A 26,699-nucleotide genomic window follows, 5' to 3' on the forward strand; every position below is an offset into this window, starting at 1 on the left:
GTTACTTTTTTTAACCTTTAAGAAAGCAGAAAATGGGTATTATTTTCATTGTTATATGGATAAATTAAACATGCAGAATTATATTTTTACATTCTATATATGTGCAAGCATGGATAAAAATCAGTCACAAGCTAACACAAAACAAATACTTGGCTAACTCTGGAAAGGAATATAAAATTGTTGGTGTAGCCAGAGAACATGGCATTAAATCAAAGGTTGCTGTCCATCTATTAGCAGAAATAGATGTGAGTGGAAATGAACTAGGTATGAATTATAAACTTTCCTGAAAATAAAGAAGCCCGTTTTAAAAAAATGTTTCTTTCTTAACCTATTCAAAAAGCAACACTATCTCATTCAAGTCAAACTACGTATCTGACCCTTAAAATCTGTTAAAATCAGAAAATATTTAATATTATGAGGACCTAAGGATACAACAAGTTTTTTTTTTCTTTTTTACTTTTTTAAGATGTAGAACCCATCTAGAATTACTAACTTTCTTTCTCTGGCCATTACCAGGGAAGTCAGCCATGTCTGTTTGTCTCCTGACCAGCACACCTCATTTAATAAAAAGTCAGGATGGTGATCATGGGCACAACACGATGTCATGTGTTTTCATGGCATCTAGCGAAATAGATTATCACTGGTAAAAACTGAACACTATTTAAAGCATCCACTGTCAATGCCCTTCTCAAGGATCTGCTTGGAGAAGGAAAGATGACTAACCTTACAAGTGTTCACTGCACTGAATGTGGTTTTAAAAATATGTGCAACAGCCACCACCCAGAAGGACAGAAAGCAAAGCGTAAGCCGACGAAGCGCATTCAGCTAGCAGAGGGGCGAGGCATGTCCTCCCTGGCACTGGCTTCCTCAAGTCCTAACCTGTGAACCGAAAGCAAGGCTAGCTTCAACTGGAAATGTCCTAAGGCCTAGCTGTATTTGACTTGCAGAGTAACATACTGTATTTAGCAAAGACAAACCAATGCAAACTGGAAAGAGATTTTAAACCAGTAACCACCTAAAATGTAAGGGTCTTGGATGCCTCAACACAGGTTTAATGCAGACAGACATAAGAAAATGTCCCTCTTACCTCCTCTCCATTTCAAGGTTACAGGACACAGTAATACTGAATCAGGACACAGGCACATGTTATAGAAATCTTATTTAATATGTAGTACTGCCTACATCCTGCTTTCATGCTTTCAGCATAATGTAACACATTCAAGGAGACTATGCAAATCAATTCAAAATATCTATATCAGTGGTTTTCAAACTGTTTTAAAATGATAACTGCCCCCTTTAAAATACTTAAGCCTTATGCAGAAATCTTATGTGGCATATAAAAAGAGACAGGCAGAGATGCTGTGGTTGAAAGTAACCTCTTGATGACCCTCCCGGACATCTAATTAGCATAGTTTGAAAACCACTGAAATAATGTATGCTATCCATAGTATCATATGCTATCCATGCCTCCTAGCAATTAAATTTATAACAACAATTTCAAGTTTAAGACAAATTAAACACTGAATGGAATGTTGAAATCTGAAGAAAACTAGCACTCAAATGAGCAGTTAAATTCATCAAACAGTATGCTTTTAAAAATACTCATTAGGAAGCTGAAATGACAATGAAAGGTTTGCATATCATTATACTATTTATTGAAGTAGAAAGAACCTAAAAAATGTTTACTTCAAAACTTCAGTCTAGTAAACTCAAATCATGAATCATAAAATACTGCTTCTTACTTTTACTTCCTAAATCATGATTTACCCCAACTATAAATTAGGATAATTACATTAAAAATTTCATGAAAAATGAACATATTAATTACGGGATTTACAGAAACCAATTTCTTTACAATGTCTTGACCAACTGTTACCTGACTATCCCAGTAAGGAGAATTTTCCTTCAAAGATATTTTTAGGAAAAACTTTTGTTTCTTTGTTTGCTTTTCTTTTTAAAATGGGGAAAACTGTAAAACAAAAGAAATGCAATATATAGTAGAAATTGCTTATTCCGATTTCTACCTGCCCATATCAAACTTCTCTTTAGAAAAATGGAAAATGTATCCAGTACAATTGAATCAACATACAATTTATTTTTTTATGTAACAGATTTTTCAAATTGAGCTTTTAAAAAGTACAGTTAACTACAAAAGTAAGATTAAATAGATACTTATAAAATATATTTACCCTGAAATGGTTAAGAATATAAAGTGTTGATGCCCATGTCAACAGTACATTATACATTACACACATTAAATGTCATTTTCTTTCCATTAATAACGTAGATAAAACCATAATATTTATTGCTTATATCAAGTGCAGGTTAAAATCCAGATAGCCTCCAAAAACAAATCCTGTGATAAAGGATTTCTCAATGTTGGTCAGGTGAAATACTGTATTTGACATGTATGAATACAGCTGCAAAATTTACCAGTTCTTAACAAACATGAATGTCTTTATTTTAGACAGCCATTTACAATTTAGGTTTCAGAGGAACCTGCAGTGAAGAGTCCTGAGATGTTGGGCTTGTGACTGTAAATATCACTTATCTGGCTGATGTCTATTCTACTGCACCATTTTTGGGATATGAGGCATTTGCAAACAAACCTCTATGATTAATGTAGCACTGACAGCTACTAGTGCAGAAGCTTGCTGGGCAAAATTAATTGTTTATTTATAGGGCATTTTGCTGAAAAAACAGTGTCCAGCCAACAAAAGCGCCAACCAAAATGACTGACACAAACCCCATCTTAGTGAGAATAGGTTGCCAATATAACCACCTTTTTCTTTTTCGTTCATTCTCATTTAGCCTCTGTTTCATCTGCTGCACCTTCTGAGCTGTGGTGGCCTTTCTGTCCTCTCGAATACGCTTCCGTAGAGCACTATGAAGAAATAGAAACAAGTAAAAGGAAGTGCACACAGAGCAGGACTTGAGTACTCTAACACAGAGGATCTAGGTGCAAATAAAGCCATACACATCCACATAGGTTTTACCCTACTTGAACACTGGAATAATGAAAGTTAAAGTCTCAATATTCTTTTTTTTTTTTTTTTTTTTTTTTTTGAGACGGAGTCTTGCTCTGTTGCCCAGGCTGGAGTGCAGTGGTGCAATCTTGGCTCACTGCAACCTCCTCTGCCTTCCGTGTTCAGGTGATTCTCCTGCCTCAGCCTCCCAAGTAGCTGAGATTACAGACATGCACCATCATGCCTGGCTAATTTTTTGTATTTTTAGTAAAACAAAGTTTTACCATGTTGACCAGGCTGGTCTCGAACTCCTGATCTCAAGTGATCTGCCTGCCTCAGCCTCCCAAAGTGCTGGGATTACAGGCATAAGCCACAGCACCTGGTCTCAGAAATTATGTTTCAATGGAAACTCTCCAACACCCAAAATACTTGGTCTTGGTTCTGCATAAATAATAATGCCACTCAGCTACTCGGGAGGATCAAGTCCAGCTTGTGAGATATAGCAAGATCTTGCCTCTCGACAAACCGACAAACCAACCAACCAACCAACCAACCAACCAACCAACAAAAAACCCCACAAAAAACCAGCCAATGGTAACATATAGGTTACTATTTCTTCCATCCCCTCTTTTTACTTTTCTGTATTACAGCAAAAGTTTAACCAGCTTTAACCCTGCCCTCAAATTAAACATTACTGACATGGTACTTTTTCTAGAGCATACTCCTGGACATGTAGCTTGATTTAAAGAATTTTTTCTTTTTGGTTACAGGGCCTAGTGCACAATGGTGCTTAAAAATCTCAAATGCGGCCGGGCGCGGTGGCTCAAGCCTGTAATCCCAGGTCAAGAGATCGAGACCATCCTGGTCAACATGGTGAAACCCCATCTCTACTAAAAATACAAAAAAAGGGCCGGGCGCAGTGGCTCAAGCCTGTAATCCCAGCACTTTGGGAGGCCGAGGCAGGTGGATCACGATCGAGACCATCCTGGTCAACGTGGTGAAACCCCGTCTCTACTAAAAATACAAAAAATTAGCTGGGCATGGTGGTGCGTGCCTGTAATCCCAGCTACTCAGGAGGCTGAGGCAGGAGAATTGCCTGAGCCCAGAAGGCGGAGGTTGCGGTGAGCCGAGATCGTGCCATTGCACTCCAGCCTGGGTAACAAGAGCGAAACTCTGTCTCAAAAAAAAAAAAAAAAAAATCTCAAATGCCTCTTCAATGTCTCCTACATTGAGACTACCTTTTTCCTGGTCAAAATGTTTAATCTGAATTTATGATAAACAATAATTAAATGCATTGTATGGGGCATTCTAAAAGATAACTGGTAATAGAAACTTCAAAAACACAAATGTCAAGCAAGGAAGAAAAAGGTAGGGAACAGTTCCAGATTAAAAGAGACCAAAGAATCACATCAACCAAATACAATATCGATCCTTGATTAATCTTGACTTTTTTTTTTTTTTTTTTTTTTTTTGGAGACAGAGTCTTGCTCTGTCACCAGGCGCCAGGCTCGAGTGCAGTAGTGCGATCTCGGCTCACTGCAACCACCACTTCCCAGGTTCAAGCAGTCCTCCTGCCTCAGCCTCCTGAGTAGCTGGGACTACAGGCACTAGCCACCATGCCCAGCTAATTTTTGTATTTTTAGTAGAGACAGGGTTTTACCATGTTGGCCAGGATGGTCTCCATCTCTTGACTTCGTGATCCACCTGCCTCGGCCTCCCAAAGTGTTAGAATTACAGGCGTGAGCCAATGTGCCCGGCCTCTTTGAAATATATTTTTTTAAATAGCCACAGAAGTTGGAATCAAAAAAATGTTCTAAAATTAGATTGTGTTGCCAGCTACACAGTTTGATAAATAATTAAAATCCATTGAACTGTATACTTGGAATGAGAGTAAATATGATATGTAAATTTATCTCCATAAACTATTTAAAAAGCTGTATGGTGAACCTTTTAGACATCAGTAGAAATCTGAATTGAACTATGTATCAGAATATTTTATTTAATCAATGTTATACTTTTTGGTATACTGGAACCTTCTCTACCCAGGAGATTGTCAGTGGAAATGTAAAATAGTTCAGCTGCTGTAGAAAAGTTTGACAGCTCCTCAAAAAGTTAAACATAGAGCTACCATATGACCCAGCAATTCCACTCCTAGATATGTACTCAAGAGAACTGAGAACACATGTCCATGGAAGCACTTGCCAATATTCTCCTACTATGCAGAACTTTGTTCTTGCCATTTTTTGCTGTTTTCCAAATTTGTTCCCCACTAAAATAGAAACCTTCCCTTCTCTCCTGTCCTCTCATTTCAATTCTACTCTTCAATTCTCCTTGCTCCACCCACTCTAGCCCTTCTATTCGTATGGCATTTAATTTGCAGTCAGTAATGTATAATTTACTAATAATGTGCTAACTTGGGTACCTGTTTTATCTTTATAATATATTCTGCAACAACTTAAGGATGGACTGTGTTTTGCTATCTTTGCACATCTTACTGTGCTTTCTCATGTCTTTTTCACTTTTTGTTATTATATGTAAAGAGGTATCCCTGGCTGTCTAAAACTCCATCTGAAAATATTTGCTATGATGACTTGCAAAAATTCTTACCCAGAATTCACTCTCTGAATTGAAAATTCAGTATCACAAATATGCATGCACCTGCTAGTGAAAACATTTGTGTTCAAGTGTAGGCAAAATAGGTATAAAAATAGAGAGGGGAGTTAGCCTTCCATGGTCCTTTTATTAGCTTTTGACAGGAGCCTGGAGGTATCATTAACAAGGTTCCAATTTAAATACACTCTTTAACATATTATTTCATTTTTTAAAAAATTTTCACTGTGGTATAGAAGGTAATTATAATTTGTATCTAGCATTTTGTCATTTACCATATAAGCCCAATAATGAGTCCATTAAGTCTTATATGATTTAATTAGTGTTTTAAATGCTATACAGTTTAAAAGGTTTTGTACTATATTTGGGGGAACTGGTTATGGTTTCTGGTTGGACTGAGAACACACTATTTTTCTCATTTAAAAGAATGGAACAGAGATTCTTGTTTTCCAAAAGTGTACTATATAATTCAGGAATGGACTAAAGACAAATACCAAGACATGCCTTTATCTAATTTAAAAACACAATTCCGGAGAAGGACAGACTACTTTCAATTTGTGATAAAATAAAATCCTGTCTTCCCTAGCTGGGCCTAAGGAAATTATGCCTGTGTAATGACTTACCAAGTGGGACCTGCCCAGGTTTTCCCACCTATTTATGCAATTTAGGCCATTAACCAATGTGAATGCCTCCTGTGGACCCTTGGCCATGAAAGATCATGTGGTGTGCTCATGGCTCCCTGCAGCCTCAATCTCTTGGGCTCAAGCAATCCTCTCACCTCAGTCTCCCTAATAGCTGAGAGAGTATAGGCATGGGTCAATACATTTGGCTAATTTTTGTATTTTTTGTAGAGATGGGGTTTGCCATGTTGCTCAGGCTGGTCTTGAACTGCCAGGCTCAAGTGATTCATCCGCCTCAGCCTGAGTGTTGGGATTACAGGCATGAGCCACTGTGCCTGCCCCAGACTTCTCATGTGTTCAAGTTGTTTCTCACTCTCAGTGATCTGAGTTTCTGGGTTGTACTATATATAACTGAGAATACTGGCTTTTTGAACTCAGACTGTAACCTACAGTAAGAAATAGCATCACAGCAGAGTAACCTCACACACACACTGACATATGTATACAATGTATATGTAAATATATGGAATTTATACATCACACATACATATATAAAACAGGCTGAAAATTCTTTTTTTACTTTTAAGTTTAGGGGTACGTACATGTGCAGGCTTGTTACATAAGTTTGAAACTTGTGTCATGGGGGTTTGTTGCACAGATTATTTCATCACTAAGCCTAGAAGCCATTAGTTATTCTTCCTGACTGTCCCCTTCCTGCCACCCTCCATCCTCTGATAGGCCCTAGCACGTGTTGTTCCCCTCTCTGTGTCCATGTGTTCTCATCATTTAGCTCTCACTTATAAGTGAAAACGTGGTATTTGGTTTTCTGTTCCTGCATTAGTTTGCTAAGGATTAATGGCCTCCAGCTCCATCTAAGTCCCTACAAAGGGCATGATCTCATTCTTTATTATGGCTTCACAGTATTCCAAAGTGTATATGTACCACATTTTCTTTATGAGGTCTATCACTGGTGGACATTTAAGTTGATTCCACGTGTTTGCTATGGTGAACAGTGCTGTAGTGAACATACGCGTGCATGTGTCTTTACAGTACAATAATTTATATTCCTTTCGGTATATACCCAGTAATGAGATTGCTGGGTTGAATGGTATTTATTTTTAGTTCTTTGAGGAATCCCCACAATGTCTTCCACAACAGTTCAACTAATTTACACTCCCACCAACAGTGTATAAGCATTTCTTTTTCTCTACAACCTTGCCAGCATCTGTTAAATTCATAGTTACTATTTGTGAAATGCTGATAATTTCTCTTTTACTCCACTCTATATTCTTCTTTAAAAAATGTTTATAATCCAATCAACTTCGCGCCTATGGGATTCAACCTTCGATTTGAAAAACACTGCTTTGGAGTATACTCAACAATGAAAATGAATACAAGAAAGTACTGTGTTCTATTTCTTTTGAAAGTTGAAATTCTTTCGATAGACTATTTTATTAGGCTCTTTAATGCAATGTTACCTATAGGTACTAAAAATTACTGGGACTGATCGATAAAACTGTTCAGAGCAACCTTTATTTCACACCCCTGATCCTATGCTCCTCTTTTACATTTTTTTTTTTTTTCTGAAACAGAGTCTTGCTCTTTTGCCCAGACTGGAGCGTACTGGTGTGATCTCGGCTCACTCCAATCCCGTGGGTTCAAGTGATTCTCCCACCTCAGCCTCCCAAGTAGTTGGGAAAACAGGCATGTGCCACCATGCCCAGCTAATTTTGGTACTTTCAGCAGAGACAGGGCTTTGCCATGCTGGTCAGGCTCATCTCTAACTCCTGACCTCAAGTGATCCACCTGCCTTGGCGTCTCCAAGTGCTAAGGTTACAGGTGTGAGCCATTGTGCCCGGCCTCCTCTTCTCTATTTTTGTAACCTTGTTCTTGCAATCAGTCTTCTCAGCTTAGAATCCTGACTTTCCTGTTGGGACTCCTCTGCTTTCAAATATGCACTGGTCTCATCAGACAGAAAATGAAAAAAGAGAAAGAAGAAACCACCACCACCACCACCACCACCACCACCACATGCGAAAACATGTACAGGCACAAACACACACACAGATCCCATAAAATAGCCTTTTGCAATCATTCTATAACTCCTGAGTGGCTTTACTAGTCTCCTCTGTATTGCCAAGCTTGGATGAGTAATTTAAGTCATTGAGACTGTTAATATGGTTGGTCTGAATCTTGGTGGATTAAAACTCAACACTTGTGAAATACTAAGAATACCATTTAAGTCATCAAGCCATTTTTTCATTTAATTCTGCAGATAGTACTAGATAAAAGGGGGGAAAAGACAATACTACTAAGAATCTAAAAGTCTAAATACTGAAAAAGCTAAGGTAATTTAAAACTATTATTTCCTGATTTAAAGGTATCCTATTTAAGATGAAAAAAGGAACCAAAAAAAATTATGCTTTCTTCTGTAGTCTAAAACTACTGGGCTGGGGGCAGTGGCTCATGCCTGTAATCCCAGCACTTTGGGAGGCGGAGGCAGGCAGATCACCTTAGGTCAGGAGTTCGAGACCAGCCTGACTAACATGGAGAAATCCTGTCTTTACTAAAAAATACAAAAAATTAGCTGGGTGTGGTGGTGCATGCCTGTAATCCCAGGAACTCAGGAGGCTCAGACAGAGGAATGGCTTGAACCCAGGAGGCGGAGGTTGCGGTGAGCTGATATCGCGCCATTGCACTCCAGCATGGGCAACAAGAGTGAAAATCCGTCTCAAAATAAATAAATAAAAAATAAAACCACTGAGGTCAAAAATTAGGAATAACATTGCTAAGTCATAATAAACTCTTCCACTATAATATCACATGTAATATATATTGGAATATGTTAGCATTTATAAAATTTCAGGTATTTAATAATTTTTATATTAGGAAAATAGAGCAGTGAAGCTATAATGTATATAACTATTTTCACTCCAATCTAACAAATATAACCACAAGATAAAATTCCCCACAATAAGAAGTATGTTTTGCAAAAAGAAAAGAAAAGTTACTCAGAGATGCAGGAGAGAGGAAACAAAAGGCTCATTCACTTTGCTAAGTGACTTGTATCAGGTTACCAGCTTCGTAATGTGTGAGAGACAGTCCTAAAAATGTAGTTGTAACTTAAAATTCTGAATAGATGGCACATTCATATGGATTTTTAAAAAACGCCTTTTTCTTCCTCCAGTAATGGAAATTAAGCTTACATATTTAAATGTTTTATTAAAGGCGTATTATCAGTTACATTATAACTGTATTACAAAAACTCTGTAACTGTACAAATGGCAGGCATTCATACTACTTATTTTCTATACCATACATATATTTTAGCACCTACTTATATTAACTTTTGTACTTAATCATTATTATTTTAAAGGATTTTCGAACTAGTTTCGTTTGTAAGTATTGGCTTTTTATACAACTGAAAGCTCCTTGAGAACACCTGTGTCATCATTCATCATATACTACCTAAATACTCTCAGGTTAAGAAACAAAGGTTATATTAATTTGGCCAGACATGGTGGCTCACGCCTGTAATCCCAGCACTTTGGGAGGCCAAGGTGGGTGCATCACCTGAGGTCAGGAGTTCAAGACCAGCTTGGCCAACATGGCGAAATCCTATCTCTACTAGAAATACAAAAATTAGCCAAGTGTGGTGGCACACACCTGTATTCCCAGCTACTCGGGAGGCTGAGGCAGGAGAATAACTTGAACCCAGGAGGTGGAGCAGTGAGCTGAGATTGTGCCACTGAACTTCCAGCATGGGTGACAGAGAAAAAAAAAAGGTTACATTAATTCAACAAATTAAGGGCCTATATTATTTCATATCCACATAATCTATTTATTAAATTATTATTATTTTTGAGACACTGTCTTGCTTTGTCACCTAGGTGGGAGTGCAGTGGTGCTGTCTCAGCTCCCCACAGCTCAAGCATTCCTTCCACTTCACTCTCTGGAGTGGCTGGGACCACAGACTCGCATCACCACACTTGCCTAGTTTTGTTTATTTTTTTTGTAGAGATAAGGTCTTACTATGTTGCCAAGGCTGGTCTCAAACTCCTAGACTCAAGTGATCTTCCCATCACAGCCTCCCAAAGTGTTGGGATTACAGGTGTGATTGTATTCTCCTAACATAAAAATTACATACCCGAAATCCTATGGCACCTGGCCCCATAAAATTTATTTTTAAAATAAAAAAGCCTCATCTTTCAGCATGTATTTATAGAAAGCTTACCTCTCACTGTTCTCCTCCATTGTATCTTGCATTTTAGAGGAAAGTCCTGTACATCGGTCACCTGTCAGTTTTTCTTCTTCTCGACCTATTCTGTTTCCATTGTATTTTTCAGTCGTTATTTTGTTTGGTGAATGATCAAAAGCAGGAGATAAGTCTTCCTTAGAAAGTTCTTTCCACTGTTTCTAGGTAGGGAAGAGAAATGAAAAACAAACAGTAAAAATTTATTTTCCTTATATAAAAATAACGTACGAATTAAAATCCTATATTCAGGTTAAGAAAACCCAATGATACTAAAAGATGAGTGAAAAAGAAAAAAGCATATTGCTATACTGTAGCTCATAACTATGCTTATTTTAATTTAAAATTTTATAATAAAGCATTTAATGTTATGTACATCAGCATACAGTTGCATATAATAATCTTAATAAAATCTCATGAACTGTTACCTATTTGAGACAATCTAGGACCACAGCCAAATATCAGTCATAGTGATATGATTTTAATATGGGTATCCAGATCCATGAAATTAACAGGACACTAAACACACTCAATGCAAAGAGGTCCTCTCTCCAAGGTACAATATAATAAAGCCATTCAAAGTCAGACACAGAGAATTCTAAAAGCAGCAAGAGAAGAGGATCAAGTCACATGTAAGGGAACCCAGCAGATTTCTATCAACAGATTTCTCAGAAAACCTGTACATGCCAAGAAAGAAATGGCCTGTAGAGAATGGGATAATATATTCAAAGTGCTGAAAGATAAAAACTACTAGCAAAGCTATCTTTCAGAAATGAAAGGAAAACAAAGTCTTTCCCAGACAAGCAAAAGCTGCAATAATTTATTACCACTAGAATAGCCTTACAAGAAATTCTTATGGGGGTTGCTTCGACTGAAAGCAAAAGTATAATTACTATCATGAAAACATATGAAAATATAATCTCACTGATAGAGGTAAATTACTGACCAAATTCAGAAAACTCTATTGCTATAACTGTGGAATATATTCTTGCAAATCTCCATTATTAAGGTTAAAAGTAAAAAATGGTTAATGGTAATTATAACTAAAAGTTGTTAAGGACCACACAATATAAAAAGATATAAATTAACAAAATCATAAGTTGTGGGGGAAGGGTAAAAGTCAAAAATATTTTATGAGATCAAGGTTATTATCAGCTTAAAACACTATCATAACTATAAGATGTTTAATGTAAACTCACAGTAACCACAAAAAAGTAACTACAGCAGATACACAAATGAGAAAGAGAAATAAATCAAACCTTATCACTAGAAAAATCACCAAACCACAAAGGTAAACAATAAGAGAAAGAAAAGAATAAAGAATATGCAAAGCAAACAGAAAACAATTAACTAAATGGCAGGAGTAAGTCCTTATGTATCAATAATACCCTTAAATGTAAATAGATTAAATTCTTCAATGAAAAGATATAGTGGCTAAACGGATGAAAAAACAATAAACAAAATCCAACTCTGTGTTGCCTACAAGAGACTCACTTCACCTGAAAGGACATACTAAGACTGAAAGTGAAGGGATGAGAAATAATAATCCATGCAAATTAAAACCAAAAAAGGAAGAGGATTGGCTGCATTTTGATAAAATAGACTTTACGTAAAAAAACATAAAAAAGAAACAAAGGTCAAAGGGGTCAACTGAGCAAGAGATGTAATGATTTTAAATGTCTATGCACCCAATACTATACTGCACACAAATATATAAAGCAAATACTATTAGGCCTAAAGGGAGACACAGAATGCAATACAACAATAGTAGGAGAATGGTACATCCCACTTTCAGCAATGGACAGATCAGTCAGACAGAAAATCAGTTAAGGAAACATTGGATTTAAACTGCACTCTAGGCCGAAAGTACCTTACACACATTTACAGAACATTCCTTCCAACAGCCACAGAACACACATTCCTCTCATCAGCATATGGAACACTCTCCATGATGGACCATATGTTAGGTCACAAAACAAGTCTCAACAAATTTAAAAAAGAAAAAAATCAAAATCATGCCAGGCAGGGGACTCCCACCTGTAATCCAAGCACTTTGGGAGGCTGAGGCAGGAGGATCACCCGAGGACAGGAGTTTGAGACCAGCTTGCCCAGGTGAAACTCCATCTCTACTAAAAATATAAAAATTAGCCAGGCATGGTGGCAGGCACCTGTAATCCCAGATACTTGGGAGGCTGAGGCAGAGAATCACTTGAACTCGGGAGGCGGAGGTTGCAGTGAGCTGAGATTGCACCATTGTGCTCCAGTCTGGGCAACAAGAGCAAAACTCTGTCTCAAAAAAAAAAAAATCAAAATAATATCAAGTATCTTTTCTGACCACAACGGAATAAAACTAGAATTCAGTAACAGCAGGAACTTTGAAAACTACACATGCTCCTGAACAACAGGGAAATTAAAAAATTAAAAAATTTCTTCAGAAAAATGAAAATGGAAACACGACATACCCAAATCTATGGATATGGCAAAAGAAGTTCTAAGAGTAAAGTTTACAGCAATAAACATCAAAAAAGTAGAAAGACTGCCAGGTGCAGTGGCTCATGCCTATAATCCCAGCACTTTGGGAGGCTGAGGCAGGCAGATCACTTGAGGCCAAGAGTTCAAGACCACCCTGGCTAACATGGCCAAAGGTGGTCTCTACTAAAAACACCAAAATTAGCCGGGTGTGATGGTGCACTTCTGTAATCCCAGCTATTCGGGAGGCTGAGACATAAGAATCACTTGAACCCAGGGGGCAGAGGTTACAGTGAGCCAAGACTGTGCCATTGCAATCTAGCCTAGAGGTCAGAGTGAAACTCTGTCTCAAAAAGAAAAAAAGTAGAAAGATCTCAAATAACCTGATGTATCTCAAGGTACTAGGAAACAATAAACGAAACCCCAAAATAGCAGAACAAAGAAAATAAAACAGACCAGAAGAACAGAAATAAAGTGACTAAACAAAATCAACAAATCTATAGTAGACTAAGAAAAAAAAAAGAGACTCAAATCAGAGATAAAAGGAGACATTACTACTAATACCACAAAAACACAAAGTATCATAAGAGACTATTATAAACAACGGTATGCCAACAAATTGGAAAGCCTAGAGGAAATGGCTAAATTCCTGAACATATACAAACTATCAAAACTGAACCATGAAGAAACAGAAAACCTAAACTGACCAATAAAGAATGACATTGAATCAGTAATAAAATGCCTCCCACGGAAGAAAAGCCCAAGACTTGATGGCTTCATGGCTGAATTCTACCAAACATTTATTTTATTTTATTTTATTTTATTTATTTATTTATTTATTTATTAACTGGTGAAGTTTTTATTAAATCCACAGAAGTAAAAACCATATCGTGAGGAACCGGGGGATGGGGCCACCAAGGAGTGGGAGTCAGGCCACCAGGGGAGTGGGGATAGGGTGACAGGACAGAGGAGAGAGCCAAGCTGGGCTGGCAATGGGGGCTGTAGCCTCAGGGGCCATCACCAGGGCCACCAGACAGCTCCTGGGAGCTCAGGCCAGCACTAGGCAGCCAAACATTTAAATAATACTAATTCTTTTCACAGTATTCAAAAAATTGAAGAGAGAAATCTTCCAAAATCATTCTGTAAGGCTAGCATTACCCAGATACTAAAACCAGCCAAGGACACAACAAAAAAGAAAACCACAGACCAATATCCTTGATGAACAGATGCAAAAATCCTCAATGAAATAATAGCAAATGGAATTCAACAATACATTAAACACATCATTTACCATAACCAAGTGGGATTCATCCAAGGGATGAAAGGATGGTTCAACATAGGCAAATCAATAAACACGATCTATCCCATCAACAGAATCAAGGACAAGAACCATATGATCATTTCAATAGATGCAGAAAAAACATTTGATAAAATTCAACATACAGGTCAGGCATGGTGGCTCACGCCTGTAATCTCAGCACTTTGGGAGGCCAAGGTGGGTGAATCACTTGAGGTTAGTTCTAGACCAGTCCGGCCAACATGGTGAAACCCCATCTCTACTAAAAATACAAAAATTAGCTGGGTGTGGTGGCGCACACCTGCAATCCCAGCCACTTGGGTGGCTAAGGCACGAGAATCACTTGAACCCAGGAGGTGGAGGTTACAGTGAGCTGAGATTGTGCCACTGAACTCTAGCCTGGGTGACAGCAAGACTCTGTCTCTCTCAATCAATCAACCAACCAACCAACCAACCAATCTATCTACCTTCATGATAAAAACTCTCAACAAATTAGGTATGGAAGAAATTGTGCCTCAACACAAAGCCACGTATGACGAACCCATAGTTAACATCATACTGAACAAGAAAAAGTTGAAAGCTTTTCCTCTTAAGAACTGGAACAAGACAAGGATGACCACTTTCAATACTTTTATTCAGCCTAATATTCAGTAATTTATTCAGCCTTTTATTCAATAATAAGGCGAGAGAAAGAGAAACGGTATTCAAATTGGAAAGGAGGAAATCAAATTGTTTTTGTTTACAGAAGACATAATCTTATATAAAGAAAAATCCTATAGAAACTACCAAAAAACTATTAAACTAGTAAACAAATTCAGTAAAGTTGCAGGATACAAAATAAACAAATAAAAATCAGTAGCATTTTTACACAACACTAGCAAACTATCTGAAAAAAAATCAAGAAAGCAATTCCATTTTAAAAAACTGCCTAGGAATAAATTTAACCAAGGAGGTGAAATATCTCTATAATGAAAATTATAAAACATTAATGAAAAAAATTGAAGAGGATATAAATGAAAAGATAGCCTATGTTCATGGATTAAAATTGATACTGTTAAAATGTCCATACTACATAAAGTGATCTACAGATTCAATGCAATCCAATGAAAATAGCAATGACCTTCTTCATAGAAACAGAAGAAATAATCCCAAAATCTGTATGGAATCATAAAAGACCCCAAAAACCAAAGCAGTTTTGAGCAAAAAGAACCAAGCTGGGGGCATCACACTACCTGACCTCAAAAAATACTGCAAAGCTACAGTAACCAAAACAGCACATTACTGTTATAAAAAAAGATATAAAGACCAATAAAACAGAAAAGAGAACAAGGAAATAAATCCACATATTTACAGCCAATTTATTTTTGAGAAAGACCCCAAGAACATACACTGGTGAAGACCAGTCTCTTTGATAAATGGTGTTGGGAACACTGGATATCTAGATGCCTAAGAATGAAACTAGACCCTTATCTCTCACCATATTAAAAAACCAACTCAAAATGGACTAAAGACTTAAATATAAGGACCCCAAATAAATATAAGTACTAGAAGAAAAGACAGAGAAAACACTTTAGGACATTGGTCTGGGCAAGGGAAGGGTCTTTTATATAAGACCTCAAAAGCAAAAACAGACAAATGGGATTATATCAAACTAAAAAGCTTCTGTATAGCAAAGGAAGCAATCAACAGACTGAAGCGATAATCTATAGAATGGAAGAAAATATCTGCAAATTATCCATTTGACAAAGTGTTAATATCCAGAATATGTAAGAAATTCAAACAAAATTCAATGGCAGAAAACACAAATAATCCAATTAAAAAACAGGCAAAAGACCTGAATAGCCATTTCTTAAAAGACATACAAAAAGCCAACAGATATAAGAGAAAATGGTCAATATCACTAATCAGCAGAATAATGCAAATCAATACCACACTGAGATATCACCACACCCCAATTAAAATGACTATTATCAAAAAGACAAAAAATAAATGCTTGCATGAATATGGAGAAAGGGGAACTCTTGTACATGGTTGGTGGAATGTAGTACAGCCATTTTGGAAAACAGTACAAAGGTTTCTTAAAAGATTAAAAATACAACTACCATATGATCCAGCAATCCCACTACTGGGTAGTTATCCAAAGGAAATGAAATGAGGATTTCAAAGAGATATCTGCAATCCCATGCCTATTGCAGCACTATTCACAATAGTCAAGATATAGAATCAACCTAAATGGCCATCAATCAATGAAGGGAGAAAGAAAATGTGGAATACATATACAATGTAGTACTATTTAGCCATTAAAAAAAATCCTGTCTTTTGTGGCAAAACGGATGAAACTGGAGGATATTAAGCCACATACAAAAAGACAAATACTGTATGTTCTCACTTATATGTGGAATCTAAAAAAGTTATTCTCACAGAAGCATACAGTAGAATAGTAGTACCTACCAGAGGCCTTGGATGGTAGAGAAGAGGGGGAATAGGGAGAAACTGAACAACAGTTCAATAGGAGATTAAGTCTTGGTGTCTTATTGTACAGGAGAATGACTATGGTTAATATTTAATATTTCAGACAGGGCATGGTGGGTCATGCCTGCAATTCCAGCAGTGTGGGAGGCTGGGGTATGCAGATTACTTGAGTCCAGGAGTTTCAGACAAGCCTGGGCAACATGGTAAGACCAGAGCTCTATAAACAATTTAAAAACTAGCTACATGTGGTGGCATGTGCCTGCAGTCCTAACTACTTAAGAGGCTAGGGTAGGAGGATCACATGAGCCCAGGAGGTTGAGGCTGCAGTGAGTGAGTCATGATCGTGCCACTGCATATCAGCCTGAACAACAAAATGAGACCCTATCTCAAAAAAAAAAAAAAATATATATATATATATATATATATATAAATTATATATATATATATATAAAATCCTCTCTTCCAGCTATTTTGAAATATTCATATATATACTTATATATATTTCAAGTATTATGAAACATATATATATAATATATGTTATGAAATATATATTTCAAAATAGCTGGAAGAGAAGATTTTAAATGTTTTCACCACAAAGATAATAAGGTGGGTAAATGTTGATAGATGTGCTAAATATTCTAATTTGATCATTACATAATGTATAAATATATCAAAATATTGCACTGAACCCCGTAAGTATGTACAGTTACTAGGTGTCAATTAAAAACAAAATAAAAAATAAAGTGGCACTGCACAAAAACCCAAATTTTAAAAGATTTCAGCCAAGGTAGATTTTGCTTGAATTGTAATCCATTTCTAATCCACAGGTATGTAACACTGGAGTATTAACCATGATGGTGCTTGAATGTGATCTGGAACCTTCTTGCTCCTTGCCACTGTTCAGTCTAGGGAAGAATCTAGGGAAGAACCAACAGTGAAATCTCTAAGCAGGTCCTCATGATGCCTAAAGACTTTAATTTGGTTGTGCCTACCAGGTACACTAGCAGCTCCAGGCAGCTGGGTAGCCCACTTTCCATGCTGGAAACATCCTCCAGCATGCCTCTAGCAGGCCGGGACTTCAGGAGTAGATGGCAAAACAAAGCAGGATTTGGACCAGGATGAGAGAAATTTCTGTTTCTTCTATGAAACAGGGTGTCATCACCTACCTCGGGAGACGGTTACGATTAATGAGATGGCATGTGAAGAACCCAGCATTATGTCTAGAAAACACATTTCCTGTGCCCTCACTTGTCACCATTCCTATGGACAAAGGTAGACTAAGAAGAGGTACAGAGTATATCTGGGCCTCTCTAGATGAAAGCAGTGACAACTGTATATGCCAGAGAAGAAAAAGGCATATATAACCTACACACTGGGACTACAGTCTCTCAAGTCCTTGAAAGGATGAGAATATGACCGCCATTTATGTATCTGCCAGTGGCAACTGGTGGAGGTAGAAGCAGTGGGAGCCAATGCTTTTGATTACCTATGACTGACACTGGCCCTCTTTGAAGATCCTATCAAGGAAGCAAGGAACCTTTGATCTAATTAATAAGGAATACTGTACTTATTGCCTGATGAGTTTAATAACTTTGGACACAGATATAACATTGCAACTTAGTTTTTGGAACTTACGGAACATTCATTCCCTGAAGTTACTCTTGTGCGATATGGTACTGTTAAAAGCAATGCTTGCCAGGCACAGTGGCTCACACTTGTAATCCCAGCATTTTGGGAGGCTGAGGTGGGCGGATCACAAGGTCAGGAGTTCAAGACCAGCCTGGCCAACATGGTGAAACCCCATCTCTACTAAAACTACAAAAATTAGTCAGAAGCGGTGGCAGGCACCTGGAATCCCAGCTGCTCAGGAGGCTGTGGCAGGAGAATCGCTTGAACACAGGTGGCAGAGGTTGCAGTGAGCCAAGATTGCACTACTGCACCCAGTCTGGGCCACAGAGTGAGACTGTCTCAAAAAAAAAAAAAAAAAAAAGCAATGTTGTATTTAGATCTTTAAAAAAACCTCTGGGAAATTCATTCATACAAAGAATAAACTAGTTTCTAATTTGTCTCACTGTCATCATATACCAGAGGTATTAAAAAGTCATGCCTGTAATGCCAAAACTTTGGGTGGTCGAGGTGGGCAGATAATTTGAGGTCAGGAGTTCAAGACCAGCCTGGGCAACATGGTGAAAGCCTGTCTCTACCAAAACTACAAAAATTAGCTAGGCATGGTGGTGCACGTCTGTAATTCCAGCTACTTGGGAAGCCAAGGCAGAAGAATTGCCTGAACCTGGGAGGTGAAGGATGTAGTGAGCTCAGATCATGCCACTGCTAGGGTGACAGAGCGAGACTTGGTCTCAAACAAAACAAAACAAAACAAAACAAAACAAAAAAACGGCATTTTTCCACACTTCACCTTTCCCAAATACGTCTATTTTACTTAGCTGCATAATTAAAGTATCTCTTTTTGTTTTGTTTTGTTTTGTTTTGTTTTAGAGGTGGTCTCTGTTGCCCAGGCCAAAATGCAATGGCATGATCATAGCTCACTGTAACCTCAAACTCCTGGGCTCAAGCAATCCTCCTGTCTCAGGCTCCTCTGAGTAGCTGGGACTGCAGGCGACACACCACCACAGCTGGCTCTCTTTTTTGTTGAAAAATAGCTGATTTACAAAAGATTTAGAGAGTGTGAAATTCTACAATTTGTTGTGTTCAGAAAACAGAGAGTAGTACAGTTTGGTACAATTTGTCTGGAGAATAGAGAACACGTAGAGCTTAAGTAGGAGAAATAAAGTTGGAAAGGAAACAGACCTCAGGGAAAGAAGTCTGAACTTCATGAGAAGTAGTGGGTTTAAACTGAAAAATCCTGAGCCCTAAGAGGGCACAAACCATGTCCCGGAATAATATTGTGCCAACAGTTAAGAAACTACTATATAATGGAACATAAAAGTAATTAAGGGCATCTTCGCTTAGATGACTACGTCCATTTTCTTTGTTCCCTTGTTTGTTTTCTTACTCAGAGTATCTTTTACAGAGAAGACATGGATTGCGACTCCCCATGCTGTATTCTAACACTTCAAATGTGCTAGCTCTGAATCCTCACAAGTAACTTTAGGAGATAAGCACTAATACTAATATTACCATTATTACACCCTTTTTTTTTTTTTTTTTTTTTTTTTTGAGACGGAGTTTCGCTCTTGTTACCCAGGCTGGAGTGCAATGGCGCAATCCCGGCTCACCGCAACCTCCGCCTCCTGAGTAGCTGGGATTACAGGCACGCGCCACCACGCCCAGCTAATTTTTTGTATTTTTAGTAGAGACAGGGTTTCACCATGTTGACCAGGATGGTCTCGATCTCTTGACCTCGTGATCCACCCATCTCGGCCTCCCAAAGTGCTGGGATTACAGGCTTGAGCCACCGCGCCCGGCCTATTACACCCTTTTTATGGGAGATGTGGGAGAGTGGTCAGGTAACTTGCCTGAGGATATGTACCTAACAAATAGTAGGGACAGAATTTTAACCTACGCAAGTCTGAGTTAATGATTATGCTATGATCTCTCATAAAGATCTGTGTACCTGAAAAGCTTATTAATTGTAGACACTGTCTAGTTTAAGAAAGTACCCCACAAAAATGTTAAACTGCCTCCAAAATTATACTGGTCAATTTTTGAAGTTTCCATTCTTGACTGAGACCCAGTTATAGCAACGTGGCCTTATAGTTGGGTAACACTCAACAATGTCAACAAAGGAGATGATGCCAAAAATAAAGTCTCACTGGACCACTTCCCAGAATATGCAACAAATTCAGAATATGTCAACAAGAAAAGCACCCAGCAGAGACAGCAATAAAAGAGATATTTAATGCTAGTGAATTAAAAAAAAAAATACCCACAAACCCAACAATGCCATTTTGCCTTGTCTACGTTGAGCAAACTTACTCATCTTTGTCCTCCCTATGACATACAAATGAGCCAGCAATCCTGAGTCACCTGCCCCAGATCATTACTGCTGACTGGTGAAGCCAAGGAATTCCATTTCACTAAACTATAACCTCAAAGGAGCTCTCATTTTGAGGCCTTGTACTGTTTCATCTTTCTTTCTAATTGTGTGCTCATGATGAACCACCCCCATGAGTCACTGCCACTAGGAGTAATGCCCCCCCCGACACTGCCTAGAACCCCAACTCTACCCATTTCTCTCACTGAAGAAAGTTTTAAGTGATGCAATTAAATTTGAAATCCTCTGTAATTTGTTAAAGTTTATCATTTACCCAGCTGGGCGTGGTGGCTCACACCTGTAATCCAAGCACTTTGGAGGCCAAGGCGGGTGGATCACCTGAGGTCGGGAGTTTAAGATCAGCCTGACCAACATGGTGAAACTCCATCTTAAAAAAAAAAAAAAAAGTTTATCATTTACATTTAATACTTTATTAGTAATATCAAATTACCAGCTAGAGATCTTACAACGTTAACTCTGAATTGCCAAACTAGATATTTACTCTGGGAGGTTTATTGTCATCATCAATACTGGGAATTTGCTAATAACTATGTGGTAATACCAGCAACCAGCTTAAGTATTTATGCCTGACCTTGTGCTGAAAGGCAAATGGAATAGTCTATATTTCTTTTTTTTTTTTTGAGACGGAGTTTCGCTCTTGTTACCCAGGCTGGAGTGCAATGGCGCGATCTCGGCTCACTGCAACCTCCGCCTCCTGGGTTCAGGCAATTCTCCTGCCTCAGCCTCTTGAGTAGCTGGGATTACAGGCATGCGCCACCATGCCCAGCTAATTTTTTGTATTTTTAGTAGAGACGGGGTTTCACCTTGTTGACCAGGCTGGTCTCGATCTCTCGACCTTGTGATCCACCCGCCTCGGCCTCCCAAAGTGCTGGGATTACAGGCTTGAGCCACCGTGCCTGGCCGGAATAGTCTATATTTCTATAGGAAGGTCAAGGTCATTGGAAGTTTTCTGTAAATGAATACATGTTTTATGACGATAATTACATATTTTTATAGACTTAAGATACAATCACTCTGTGCAGCGGCTCATGCCTGTAATCCTAGCACTTTGGGAAGCCAAGGTGGGGAGATACCATGAGGTCAGGAATTCGAGACCAGCCTAGCCAACATGGTGAAACCCCATCTCTAATTAGCTGGGTGTGGTGGCAGGCACCTGTAATCCCAGCTACCTGGGAGGCTGACTGGGGAGAATCACTTGAACCCAGGAGGTGGAGGCTGCAATTAGCTGAGATTGCGCCACTGCACTCTAGTCTGGGCGAAAAGAGTGAAACTCTGCCTCAAAAAAAGGAAAAGAAAACAGTTAACAGGTGTGGTATTTATTAATCCAACTCAGTAATCACTTCATATGCCAATGGTCTAAAAGCACCAATTAAAAGAGATTCTCAGAATGAATCCACAAAACAAAAATCAATCCTCAATGACATATCATCTATAAGAAACTCACTTTAAAAATAAAGATATATATACATTAAAAGTAAGTGGATAGGAAAAAAAATATGCTGACACTAACCAAAAGAGAGCAAGAGTGGCTGGCTATATTAATTTCAGTGTATAGCACAGACTTCAAAGCAAAGAACATTATTAGAGAAAAGGAGGGGCATCACATAATGATGTGTACGTGTCTAACAGAGCATCAAACTATGTGAGGCAAAAACCAACAGAACTTCAAGGAGAGACATATAAACCCACTTTTATAGCTGGAGACCTAAACACCCCCTATGAGAAACTGATAGATGCAGGAGTCAGAAAATCAGCAGGGACACAGTCAAACTCAATAACTTGATCTACCAACTGGTTGACATCTATGGAATGCTTCTTCCAGCAACAAGAGAATACTATTTATCTGAAGCTCACATGAAACATTCATCAAAATAGACCACATTCTGAACCATAAAACACAACTTAGCAAATTTAAAAGAATAAAAATCAAACAGTATTGCTTGAGTATTGTAGAGAATTGGTATATCACAAAAGAATTAAGCTAAGAAAGCAGTAACAGGAAAATAATGGGAAAATCCCCAAATACATGGAGATTAAACAACACACTTCTAAATAACACAAAGATCAAAAAAGAAATCAAGAGAGATTTAAAATGAATTCAAACTAAATAAAAATAAAAACACACTCATCAAAAGTTGTGGGATGCAGCAAAAGCAGGGTTTAGGGGGAAACATAGCTTAGAATGTATTATTAGAAAAGAAAGAACTAAAATCATATAAGTACTGTGTCCTAACCAGTTGTACCACTGGACCTCCAAGAACTAAAATCAATAATCTAAGCTTGCAACTTAGAAAAGTAGAAAAAAGAGCCAATTGAATCCAAAGTAAGAAGAAAATAAATAATAAGAATTAGAGAAATCAATGAAACTAAAAACATGAAATCAACAGACAAAAATCAAGGAAACCGAAAGTTTGTTCTTTGAAATGATCAATAAAATAATGATCTTCTAATCAGGCTAAAAAAAAAAAAAAGAAAGAAAAAAGACACAATTAATATCAGAAATGAAAGAGGGACCATCACTACAGATCCCATGGACATTAAAAGGATGATGAAGAAACATTATCAAACCTATGTCCATAAATTTGATAACCTAGATAAAATGAACCAATTCTTTGAAAGGCAATTTGCCAAAACTCACACAAGAAAAAATAGACAATCTAAATAGACCTACATCTACTTAAAAATTTTGAATCAAAATTAACATCCTTCTGAAACAAAAAGCATCAGGCCCAGATGAGTTCACTGATAAATCCTACCAAACATTTAAGGAAGATATACCAATTCTCTACAATCTCTTTCAGAGGACAGAAAGACAGGGAATACCTGCTAACTCATTCTATGAGGCTAGCATCACCCTAATACCAAGACCAGACAAAATTATTAGTAGAAAGACAGTTCCCAGGTCACACAGGTTCAAGTACGTCCACACTACACCATGCCCATACTGCCCCCCACCACACATCTAATGAGGTACTATATACATCACCAGCCTTGCCAAGCTTTTTCCCATCTTCTTACAAATAATCATTTTTTTCCCAAAAAATTCAGGCAAAGAAAAGGAAGAGGATGTATTAAGAGAAAGAAGTCTTTTAATGAATTGGCTGTCACATCCTAATATGTCAAGCAAAGGATTTTTTATAGGCTACAGTTATATTTATACAGTTTAGGTTTCCACATTAATAAAGATCAAACTTTATAGATCTTTAGAATTGTAAAATTTTACGATTTAAGGTTTTGAGGAACTTCTTTTAGATTTCTGTTCTAAACAAAGGTTCTAGCACAGCACTGTCCAGTGAAATATAATGTGAGCCACAATATAAAATGTTCTAGTGGTCATGTTAAAAAACAGGAATTTTGGCTAGGTGTGGTGGCTCACACCTTTAATCCTAGCACTTTGGGAGGCCAAGGCAGGTAGATGACTTAAGGTCAGGAGTCCGAGCCTAGCATGGCCAACATGGTGAAGTGCCGTCTCTACTAAAAATATAAAAATTAGCTGGGTGTGGTGGTGGGCGCCTATAATCCCAGCTATTTGGGAGGCTGAGGCAGGAGAACTGATTGAACCCAGAGAGACGGAGGTTGCAGTAAGCCAAGACAGTGGCACTGCACTCCAGCCTACGCGTTAGACCGAGACTCTGTCCTTAAAAAAAAAAAAAAAAAAAAATTTAACGTTACATTTAACTCAAAATATTATAAATAGTACCATCTTGACACATAATCGATGTTTTAAAAATTGAGATATTTTACACCTTTTTCTGTATTAAGTAAATTTGAAACTCTGGTGTGTAGTCTACACTTTAAGAACATCTTGTTTCAGAGAGCCACACTGCAAGCACTCAACAGCACATGCAGCTAATGGCTGTAGTCCTGGACACTGGAGTTGGAGGAGGAGAAATAGAAAAAGTGTCTCCAGAGCATGTACATCATGGCACAACATACGGTATTTGGAGAAAAAATATATTTATAAAAAATAAAAAAATCTATATACATAAACACATATGCTATGATCTGAATGTTTGTGTCTCTCCAAAATTCATATTGAAACATGAAGCATAATCCCCACTATGGCAATGTTAAGAACTGGGGCCTTTAGAAGGTCATAAGGTGCCAGGCGCAGTGGCTCACGCCTGTAATCCCAGCACTTTGGGAGGCCGAGGCAGGCGGATCACAAGGTCAGGAGACGGAGACCATCCTGGCCAAAGTAGTGAAACCCCTGGGGGTGGTGGCGCGTGCCTGTAGTCCCAGCTACTTGGGAGGCTGAGGCAGGAGAATTGCTTGAACTCGGGAGGCGGAGCTTGCAGTCAGCTGAGATCGTGCCACTGCACTCCAGCCTGGCACCTGGCAACAGAGCAAGACTCTGTCTCAACACAAAAAAGAAGGTCATAAGGTGATGAGGGCTCCTCTCTCATGAATGGGATTTATGCCCTTACAAAACAGGCCTGAGGGAGCCTGTCTGCCCCATCAAACGAGTACAAAGAAGGTGCCACCTATGAGGAATAAGCCTGCACCGGAAACCATATCTGCTGGCGCACTGATCTTGGACTTCCTTGCCTCCAAAACCATGAGCAGTAAGTTTCTTTTGTTTATAAATTATCTAGTCTAAGGCATTTTGTAATAGCTGCAAGAATGGACTAAGACAACACACATCCCAAAATGGTTACAAATTTGGGGTTGAATGAGTTAACGAGAATTTCCACTTTGTACATGATATACTTCCATGTTCTTTGAAATCTTTGATAGCCAACATGTACTTATTACTTATATAATTTAAAAATACACCATATGTGTTTATGTCCACACATACACACCCATACCCACTTACCCCCATACACACACATCTAATGATGTACTACATACATCATTAGAGTCTTGCCAAGACAATTTCTGCAGAAATTAACCCCTTGGAATGGGTAGCATGCTCTTCTGATCCTAAGTACCGGAAGGATAAAGATGTTTCCAATGTCCTATCTGGGATAGGGGCAGAAAATGCCGTAGAATTGAGAGTCTGATGACTATACCATACCAAGTAAATTAACCACAAAAAAGAGTCCTTCCTAGCCACAAACTGCACTGTCAAAGATTCCACAAAAAAGTGTGTCTAGAAAAACCCATCTCTGTGATAAAAAAAGATCCTCAGGTAAGTATATATTCTCAAACTAGACACAAAACTTAAAACAAAAAAAAGCAGTGACAGGAAAGACACAATCCAAAGGACAGTACATTTCCCAAGTTACCTGTCTCAGCACAGCCAGGAAGCAGGGAGGGAAGGCAACATGCAGGCTGTGAAGGCGTGGGGAAATCTGATTGAACTATTTAACTTTCTTTTTGAACTCCAGATTTAATTTGGTGAAAGCTTACTGTGATTAAAAAGGGAAATTTTCCAGCCAGGCGCAGTGGCTCACGCCTGTAATCACAGCCCTTTGGGAGGCCAAGGTGGGCAGATCACAAGGTCAGAAGATCAAGACAATCCTGGCCAACAAGGTGAAACCCTGTCTCTACTAAAACACAAAAAATTAGCTAGGTGTGGTGGCATGTGCCTGTAGTACCAGCTACTTAAGAGGCTGAGGCAGGAGAATTGCTTGCACCTGGGAGGCGGAAGTTGTAATGCGTCAAGATTGCAGCACTACACTCTAACCTGGGTTACTGAGGAAGAGTCCATCTCAAAAAAAAAAAAAAAAAATGTAACTTTTCCTAATCTTAAACATCTGAAATAACTTTTACTTCCCCTAAATCACTGATCACTGCCAAAGTGATCCAGGTACATCCAGTGTTCCCAAAGTCTGGCGTCTGAAGCAGGACATGTTCTATGGGCTGTTTTCCACACATTGAGTATTTTGGCTCTCAGTATCCTTAAGTTTCTATTCATTAAGAATATTTTAGGGCAGGCATGGTGGCTCACGCCTGTAATCCCAGCCCTTTGGGAGGCTGAGGCGGGCAGATCACCAGGTCAAGAGATTGAGACCATCCTGGTCAACACAGTGAAACCCCATCTCTAATAAAA

At 38.2% G+C, this 26,699-nt stretch overlaps 1 protein-coding gene across 4 annotated transcripts in view; it reads right to left on the bottom strand.

The window, feature by feature from the left end:
• Positions 1-26,699, bottom strand: part of PTPN2 (protein tyrosine phosphatase non-receptor type 2) — a 113,899-nt gene that overhangs the window by 5,595 nt on the left and 81,605 nt on the right. For 2 of the 4 annotated variants that reach the window (XM_010335595.3, XM_010335593.3), the window contains 2 exons: positions 10,431-10,612; positions 2,437-2,884 (listed from right to left, as the gene is read on the bottom strand). In XM_010335595.3, the coding sequence (XP_010333897.1) occupies positions 2,677-2,884; positions 10,431-10,612 (390 nt within the window). In that variant the 3' untranslated portion in view covers positions 2,437-2,676. Of the gene's footprint in view, positions 1-1,876; positions 1,970-2,436; positions 2,885-10,430; positions 10,613-26,699 lie in introns of those variants that run through there. The other 2 variants (XM_010335594.3, XM_003924869.3) reach the window with 2 other exon arrangements.

The sequence above is a fragment of the Saimiri boliviensis genome, chromosome 13 (assembly GCF_048565385.1).
Source record: "Saimiri boliviensis isolate mSaiBol1 chromosome 13, mSaiBol1.pri, whole genome shotgun sequence".
Classification (NCBI taxonomy): domain Eukaryota; kingdom Metazoa; phylum Chordata; class Mammalia; order Primates; family Cebidae; genus Saimiri; species Saimiri boliviensis.